At 36.6% G+C, this 9,754-nt stretch overlaps 1 protein-coding gene across 2 annotated transcripts; it reads left to right on the top strand.

Moving 5' to 3' along the window:
* Positions 1,187 to 8,483, top strand: LOC109848826 (syntaxin-52-like). Of its 2 annotated transcripts, none has more exons than XM_020418520.1 (7): positions 1,187 to 1,366; positions 4,046 to 4,265; positions 6,364 to 6,462; positions 6,629 to 6,726; positions 7,195 to 7,295; positions 7,395 to 7,439; positions 8,108 to 8,483. In XM_020418520.1, exons 2-7 carry the CDS (start codon positions 4,048 to 4,050, stop codon positions 8,237 to 8,239), a joined length of 693 nt encoding a protein of 230 aa, XP_020274109.1. In that variant the 5' UTR covers positions 1,187 to 1,366; positions 4,046 to 4,047; the 3' UTR covers positions 8,240 to 8,483. The 2 variants fall into 2 exon arrangements, with proteins under 2 accessions (XP_020274109.1, XP_020274110.1); XM_020418521.1 differs by having other exon boundaries at positions 8,085 to 8,220.

Below are 9,754 nucleotides of genomic sequence, written 5' to 3'. Positions count from 1 at the left end.
TAGATCTGGAATCTAGGCTCTGATACAACTTGTTGTGCGCAGCGAAAATTTCGGCAGAGTTTCTGGTGCATAATAAGAGAGAAAGATCAATAAGAATTCTTATTTCTCAAAGGGAACAAGAATCTGAAGCCTAATATCTCATCAAAGTGGGATATTAGCATAAGAATTCTTATTTCTCAAAGGGAACAAGAATCTGAAGCCTAATATCTCATCAAAGTGGGATATTAGCTCTTCCTCTCGTCAGCTCTAGGACTGCGCGTCGAGGGATCCTAAAAACTATTACAATAGCCACAAATTCAAACAAACCGATTTTACGTGGTTCGGCAAACTGTCTACGTCCACGGGGCAAGGAGGGGGGATCTACTATTAAAGAGAAAAAAAAAACAATGGATTTACAACTCTCACAATCTAAACCCTCAAATAGGCTCCTTGCTTTTCTTCACAAGAAAAGGTCAGCCTCCAAATACTTTTTCTCTTCACAGAGCCCTAGGATTTCCCCTGCTGCAGTTGCCAAAACAGAAGCCCTCTTTCTGCACATGCGCGCTGCCAAAGGAAGAAGAAAAACAAGCCGACTTTTCTCCCTGTACCGAACCCCACTTTTTCGCCTTTGCCAGCGCTGTCCTTTGCACCCAGCCGCCTGCCTAATCCCCCTCTCAATCTTGCACAGTTTTTACGAAACCCTAGGAAGAGAACTTATAAAGCTCTCACTCGGGTGGGCCATCACCACATCCAAGGAAATCAAATACAAACTGCTCACGCGTTTTTTCTTTTGATCTCTTCACGTGGCTTGGGTTCACGTGATCCATGGTGGCCTGCTGTACTCGTGTGGCCCCCACACGTTAAAAAAACGCGTCATCACAGTGTCTATACTTATAGGAGGATCCAAATATTCACTATTTATGCTAAGTAAAACGTTCAAGGGGAATTACTATAGTAGTATTACTGTATCAATATCACTGTAGTACAAAATTAAAAACCGTAGCGCTTTAAAAAATACTGTAGCATTTACAAAAAATTTAATTTGATGAAAAAAAGGGCTGGTGCTTTGGCACGGGGTGCACACCAGATACCCGACTTTTCATAATTGGGTTTTGGGCAATAGAATCCCGACTTTTCAGACCCGACCCGATACCCGCAAATAAAGAGATTTTTATAGTCAATAGATTGATCCCCAAAATTCATCTCCCGTGATCGCATCGTTCGTCCAAGCCCCAAAAATCCCCAAATTCCTCCTCCCATCGCTCCGCTCTCTGCCTCCTTCCTCTCTCTCTCTCTCTCTCTCTCTCTCTCTCTCTCGACGTCGTTGAGGGTTTTTCCAAGTCTCAACCGTTGAAGACTCTCTCCCGAAGCCCGACCTTTGGAACAGGTGCACATATTTCTCTTGTGAATTTTTTTTTTTCCTGTTGATTTTTTGAAGTCTTTCAAAGTCCTTTCTTCGCCGAACGTTCGCACTGATTGAACTGAATCAGTGATCGAAGAGATTAGGACCAAAGGAGGGGAAAAATTGAAAATTTTGGATCGATAACACTGGTTTCTCATAACTATGTAGGGTTTATGTATAATCTAAAATATGATATTTAAAGGCTGTAGAACTCGTGCACTTTTGTCAAAAGAGGGGGAAAAAAGAAGAAAAAATTTCAATTTGCAGAGACCACTATGCTACCTACGTAAAATCGAAGCATAATATGTTAGATTTATTGGACAATGCATCTTTGCTTTGGGGTTCGGTAGGCTTTTCTGCAGAGGGTGAGTTCTTTTATATATAATCCGAAGCTAGAAATTGTCCAGACTATATAATAGCACCCCCTCCACCTCTTTTATTTAATCCAAAATCTCTGAACTATTTCATTTTTAAAGGACCAGTTAGTCCAGCCTAACCCCATTAAAAAATTTGAGCCAGGCGCCCCACTATTTATTTTAAAGTATAAAGACTTATTACCTTAATACCCAATCTAAGGATGGTCCAAACGAACAAGATCCGGCCATAATCCGTTAGTTTATCGGGTCGGGTTCGGTTATCAGCCCGGCCATCTTAAATTTTGCAAAAAAAAAAGGCAAAAGCATTCTTTCTTCACCTCGAGGCTGATCAAAGCCCTCAAATTTCTTCATCCAGTCCGTTTTATACTCAAAATTCCTTTAAAATTCTGATATTGGATCTGTTTAGAATTAGGGCTTCGATTCTATTCGTGAATCCAATTCAATTGCAGGCGTAGACTTTTCTCAATTTTGTAATCTTCATTGTCTTTCAATTGGAAGCAATTGGAAGTGGATCTTTGTTTAGGTTGTTTGTCGAGATTTAGCTGGTGATGAGATTGGTGTTTCCTCAAATCTTATTGTATATCAGTTTGATTTTGGCTGTTTTGAGATCTTATAAGTGCTTAAGAGTTGTGAAGCCAAAAGTGTAAAATTTGAATTTAGGATGAAGCAAATTATGTTTGTATTTAGGTATTAATGGACTGATGACTGGATATAGAGTTGATAACAATTTATAGGACATTGATTTTTTTCAGTTGTGGCGATTAAATATTTCAAGTGTTAGCTTTATGGGGAATAAGGTATATTTAAGACAATGAAAATTGTTCTGTTTGATCCCTTCACCCCTTAGCCAACCCCGATGTTTTGATCCCATAAGTTTATATGGACATGGGAAATGTGCCAATACCTTTGAATAAAGTTAAGTTGATTATTGTGTAGTAGACAAGAATAGGTAAGGGCTATGCTACTCGGGTACTTCTATATTAAAGCCGTACCCGTACCGGACACGTACCCGACACTTTTCCGTACCCAAACTTCATGGACACTTCTTGAATATATGCATGCATTTATTACAACATGTACTCAATTATACGATATATGTGTTAATGTAAAACACTTGTCAAAGACTTCCTAGACGTAGAGCTTACACTTCACATCCGTCTTTTGAAACTAATGAGACACTTGTCAAAGACTTCCTAGACGTAGAGCTTACACTTCACATCCGTCTTTTGAAACTAATGAGATACGGGTCGGTTTCGTTTCAGTCCATACCCAAGTTCAAAACTATATAGTTAATGGGTCGTTTAGATGTCTAGTAAAAAAATGAGTAGTTTACAATTCACAATAATCAATATGATAAAAGAAACTCAAAAATGTGATCGGAATTTTAATTCTAATGACACAGGAAGCGGGGAAAAATTATCTCATGTACATTATAATTCAATATGTATATGTAGTCGTGTCCCCGTACCCTACATTTTACAGTTTTGCCGTGTCCCGCACCCGTACCAGTACCCGTGCCCGTTTCCATGCAACTTAGGGTAAGGGAGTGATATCAGTGGAACAATTATTGTATGAGATAACTGATAATTGCACGTTGACTGGAGCAGAGGAGCACGGGACACTATACTAGATCTAGCGAACACGTTCCCTGTTTCCTCGTAGGAACTTTATGTGAGTTTGGTTTTAACTCAATGAACACTAAACACCCATTGGTTATTCTCTTATTATGGTGCTTTTTCATGACTTTTAATGTATTGGATACATCCTTCTAACGTATAGTGGCATTCATGGCAGTTTCATATCAAGACTGCAATAGTTTTATTCCGTGCGATATTCTTGAATGATGGTGCTTACCACAAGAGATAACTTGTTAGGTATATTAAACAAAAGAACCTATTAATTTATGTAGGAAAGATGCAGTGCAATTATTTTGCTCGCTGTGCTTCCCTTTAAAAGTATGAATAGGTGAAATAGTATATTAGAACTGAAACAAACCAAGTTTAACTGGGATAACAAATTTTATTTTGTGTTGTCTACTTAATAATCTTTTGTGCCGTTTTGTAGAATTGCCAACACATCAATGACAACAGGAATCATATGATTTTCTTTCCTATTGATCCTTCTTTTTCTTCTTGTTGAAGTCTATTATGTCATTTCAGTTATATGAATTTTTATATAAGTGATCATGTTTAGTTTATTTACTTTAGTTTGTCTACATTGCAAAGATGAGATTATTCAGGTTTAATGATTAAATTTGTGAAAATAATGTTTGTACATGCTTTTCCAGTGATGGCATTATCTATGGATTCATGGTTGAGGGAGTTCAATGAAGCTTCTAAGCTCGCTGATGATATTTCTGCAATGATTTCTGAAAGGGGTTCACTGCCCTCATCAGGACCAGACGCTCAAAGGCACACATCTGCAATTAGGAGGAAGATAACGATTCTTGGTACAAAACTAGACAGTTTGGAGTCCCTTTTGTCAAAGGTTCCAAGAAAACAGCCAAAGTATGGTACTTCATGTTTTCTACTCAGAGAGATCCAATGTCTTAATATAACCTTTAGTTACACTAACTGCACATATTGTAACCTGCATGTTTCATCTGATAGGTTATTTAAACATTAAAAAGATGCTGATAGATGAGAGGACCCTAGAGTTTCAAGTAAATATTGACCTTATAAACATATCCAATTGGGTCATTTCAAACAATTTACGACTTATGTGTGTATTAGACTGACTTGCTGATGAAAGGTTTGATACCGAGATCAATTGCTTCTAATAGAAACCAGTTGTATTAGAAATTTGAATTGAGTGTTCTTGGTGAAAGTTCTTGGACATTAGTTGACAATTTTACCTCATGGCTGGTTGTCCATCTTGATGTTCTTTTTAGGTTGGACTGGTTGATCTTCTCAGTAATGCGGAAATGGTACTATTGGATTTGGTGCTATGCTATAGTCCAAGTGATTTGTCTGGTGGACCCAATTGATGAGGCCTTATGTTTACTCAACTTATCTGGTGGACCTAACTGATAAATCTCTGTTTTTTCGTTTTCCTAACTTCTATATTAGCAGTTAGGTTTTCAACTTGTAGGTTTAATTCTATGGTCTGATCTATACAAAGATGAGAAAAATTATTGATAGACAACCGGATAGGCTTTGATATTATTTGCAATTTATCACTTATCAGTGCGTTGCTGCAATTTGTTTTTACTATGTCGCTAATTTACTGTTTATATGCTGTCTTCATTTTCTGTAAATTAGGGGTGCAGAGGAGATTGAATTGAAGGTCAACCCTATCCGAATGAAGCTGCGGAAATCCTAATACTAATTCAACGCAACTTATCCTTGGATTAGAAAATAACCGTCCTAACCTGAAAGGATTAGTTCATGCGGGGTCAAATTGTGTTCACACACCCTAAAAGAAAAGGATTAATTCAGTTCAGGTTGGACGGGTTTTGTTCGAATTAAATGAAAACAACCACTTGTATCATTTAAAAATAAAATAGAAATACAATTCTATAGATAACGTCACACATATCAATGCTCAAGATAAAACACTTAATTCTACAATCTGAGAGGAGATCATGAAATATAGTCATGAGGAGTAATTAACATTCTTCTTATGGTCAAACAAAGATTTAAAAAAAAAAAAACGTCAAGAACTGTTAAATATGGGTTGCTCTAGGTGGGCTGGGTTCCTTACCTGGTTGGGGTGGGATATGGTGGCAATCTTAACCCAATCCAGTGCTAGTCATGTTGGGTTCTTTTCATCCCAAGCGCTATGTGATTAAATCTCTAACACAATCCTAGCTACTGAATGGATTGGATTAGATTGGATTTGGGTCAAGTTTCATCAGTAGAATGTGCATCAGTCAGATGATTGCACATAGGCCCAACCCAAGTTTAATGAACATAAATGCTTTTAGTGTTGTCAGATATAAAGAGGGAGGTCCTAAAGAACTCGTGGAGGCTATCGCCTTAAAACTGAGATACAGGATTAATGACTTAGCTAGCATTGATTATCCTCTACCTGATTATTCTGATATTTCATGGCTGAATGGGTTGCAAATTTCTTACCATGATAAACGTTAGTTTCAAAGATAGCTATATGAGTTCGTCTGTAATCATTCCACTACATAACAAACTGTTTATGGATGATCCCTTCCGTTATGGTTCATTGGTGCGTTGCATTACTGCCGATATTTTTGATATCATGGGTATGCTGCATTACTGCTGATATTTTTGACATACTGCGTTGCATTACTGCCGATATTTTTGATATCATGGGTATGCTGCATTACTGCTGATATTTTTGACATACTTGGCACCTGATCAATCTTATTCCTGGATATCATGGGTATGCTGCATTACTGCTGATATTTTTGACATACTTGGCACCTGATCAATCTTATTCCTGGGTTTGACATTTGCTATAGCATTCAACTCGCTCTAAGACCCTTGTTTGTTGACATAATTGAATAGATTCCTCCAACAGAATGATGAACCTGGTCGCTATGTTTTTAAAAAAAATTGTTTGTTTCATAGGAGTAACAAGTACAAACCTAAATTTAATTGCAGTTGACTCATTTAAACACTTGTTATTCAGGGATAAAGAGTTGCAAAAATGCCAAGACATGCTTGCAAATCTGAAGTCTAGAACGAAGCAGATGGGGTCTGCATTGAACATGTCCAAGTTTGCTAACAGGTAGCTTTTTCATGCAGAAATTAGTTGTCGCTGATGGTGTCTTATTGTCTGCTGTACACATGCGGATTTAGTAATTATGTATTAAAATAACACTCCTCGTGTTGTTGTCAGTTTCAATTAGTTAAGCATCACTAACAACTGGATTGGTTTCATTGGTGAAATTTAGGGAAGATTTGTTTGGGCCTAGTAAAATATCGGTTGAGGACCGAACTTCGGGTTTGGACAACCATGGAATTGTTGGATTACAACGGCAGATGATGAAAGGTAATTCTTATTCTTTTATGGTATTAATTGGCTTATATTTCATATTTGATTCCATTTTTAAATTTTGTTAAAGGTCCTTTCCGCTGCAACATATCTCCAAATTTGTCATGAGGGTTGAGGTTTACAATTTTGTACTCTTAACATGCCCTTGCAGATTGAGCCTCTTTGTCATGCATACTAAGTTACTAACTAAACTTATAAAGCAAGGCAAATGTTTTTTATTATATAATATTTAATTTATAGATGTGGTTTCCTAAAAAATTGAATATAGATGAGGATTTCCTGTAATTTACACTAGTTTTTAATCAGATGGGTTGCTTTGATACCATCAACAATTCTCTACCCGGATTTGAATGAAAAGAATAAGAATACACTATAAATCCCTAGTCATTCACCAAGGTCCTGAAGTTATGTCGAGGGTTGAGGTCTATGATTTACACTCTAATAGAGCTTATGTATTATTTGTAGAGCAAGATCAGGGCCTTGACAAGCTAGAGGAGACAGTCTTTAGCACGAAGCATATTGCCTTGGCAGTGAACGAAGAATTGGATCTTCATGCCAGATTGATAGTATGTTCAGAGGATTTGATCATCTTACAGTGTGTATTCTTAATTTCCTTTTGCAGTTTCAACTGGTGCTGATCCTTGTTTGTTTTATTTACTATGCAGGATAATTTGGACCAACATGTGGATGTCACAGACTCGAGGCTTCAGGTTGGTTTGTTTTCTTATTTGCTAACTTAATGTCCATATTTTGTACCTTAAAGTTCCACTGAATGAGAGTAGTTCCATTTTTACAAGCTAAAGCTCTGAATATATGACCTGCAATGCAGGTCTTTTTAAAGATATGCCAGTAATTGAAGCCTACACTGAATTCTGAATGATACTTGTCTATAAAAAATTGTTACTAAATTTTCAAGGGCTAATTGCATGTACACTCGCTGTACGCATGAGGGCGTATCATTTATAGCCCCGGACTATTTTACTAGTACATTCATCCCTTGAGCTCTGGACCACATTGTTTCTCCCCTTCGGTTGGAGGTATCATATCACGTGGGAATCACATGGCTATAAATTACCTCTTGCCTTTAATTTAACTGGAAAAAGACCAAATTGCCGTCTATATTAAGGGCAAAAAAGTAACATTGTTTAAGATTCAGGGTGTCAGTGCTCATAAAATAATTTAGGAGGTGTAAGTGGCTGCATTGCCATATTACAGAGGGTGTATATGCAATTAAACCATTTCTTATAACTTGTTTTGACAAACTTCAACTGGTTGAAAGTTTATGAACAAGGAAAAATTTTAGCTCTCTTTTCAGAAAATTATGAAACTAAAATGATTTTAATAAAGTTTGTTAGTCGTCTACTACATCCTGATGCAGCGCGTGCAGAAGAGACTTGCTATTCTGAACAAACGAACAAAGGCAGGTTGCTCGTGTGGATGTCTTCTAATTTTGGTGGTGGTTATTGTGATATTGGCTGCTGTTGTTTGGGCTCTCCTCAAATATCTGTAAATTTGAAGGCTAAATTGCCTCTCGCGGCCACTCTTCTTGTGTGAGTTTGATTTTGCAAGCAACAGAATTTCATTTGGAATTGTATTATGTGCTGTATTCTGAAATTGCTCTTGGGATTCATGATGATTTGGATGCAACCCAGTGTGCATATAAACTGTTGCCTGTTCTTACTTGTGCCTGGACGAAAACCTTTGTGGTTATGTAAAGCTTGTTTATATATATTGGCTTAATTGCATTTTAAGTATCCAAAATTTCTTGGGGTTGTTCTGCTCATATACTTTATGTTAGATAGATTTTTAAAAAAAACTTAATTTTCTGCATACTAACCAGTTTTCTGTGACTTATAGTATGGTATATTCTGGCAGTTTGTTGTCGGACTATCTAATAATTTACTATGAATATTCTGAACAATACGATAATTGTTAATTGAGTAGAAAGTTGAAATAAACAGAGATGGGTTTACGTACCCCAATCCAAAATTTGTGATGAAGGTTTTGTCCCTGTTGTTTGTAGTGAGTTAGAACATCTCCAACCCAAAAATTTAAAATGGTGTAGTTTTTACACCAAGTTGATGTAGTTTTTATATCAAATCACTATTCTATTTCCAACCATTATACCAAATTTTACATCAAAAAGAATATTCTTTCTATTTACAAACTATAAAATGCGATATGGTTGGAATATTTGATTTGTTATAACAAACTATAAGGACAAACTTGGGAAAAACCAAAATCTTCATATCTATAGTGTTGCGTCATTCCTGGCGCAACATTGTAGCACCCTTTTAAAATGACGCTAAGTTTGACGTTGGGCTAGAGGAAGAATTGGCGCTGGATTTGCGTCAAAATGGATTTTTTGGAGTTGGGTTGGAGATGCTCTTATATAATCTTCTTGAAGGTACAAGATATCAGATCATACTGATAGGGTTAATATTGTAAAGGTAATTTATGGTAGAAAATCATTTTTAACATATATTAATGCAAATATAGCAAAATGGTTAGGTACTTAGATTGTTTTATCCCCCATTCCCTAGAAAAATCAAAGTAGTGAATCAAAATAGGGTTTTTGTTTTTAGGCCTATTTGTTTACTCCCCTTTATCTTTAAACCCAAGTAGTATTACTTGTAGATTTAAGCCCAACTCTCTTTTTGTATTTATATTTAAATCTCCAAAATACAATACTTAACAAACTTCTATTTATACAAAAATAGGGTAAAGTTCCCAAAATACCCCTTTCATTACCGTATAAACTCATCTCTCTCTCCTCCATTCCCCAGAGAAATCCTACAGCAACAGAGGTGCTAGCTACACATGAAGACTACCCATGTATTGTTGGCCTTCTTGTTTTGATGATGATTTACAAACAATTTACTACTAATGTTGTTTGTCTAGTGTTTGTGTATTCCTATGTATTGTAGACAAACAACGTTGTTGGAGGATGGATGGAATAGAGCTTCAACGATCATATCCAAAGGAGGTTGGCGGAATGTCGGTGAAGCCTTGCTATTCAAAGTTC

This window comes from Asparagus officinalis, chromosome 7 (assembly GCF_001876935.1).
Source record: "Asparagus officinalis chromosome 7, Aspof.V1, whole genome shotgun sequence".
Classification (NCBI taxonomy): Eukaryota; Viridiplantae; Streptophyta; class Magnoliopsida; order Asparagales; family Asparagaceae; genus Asparagus; species Asparagus officinalis.
The sequence above is the reverse complement of the archived record's forward strand: the minus strand, read 5'-3'. Positions and strand labels throughout refer to the sequence as shown.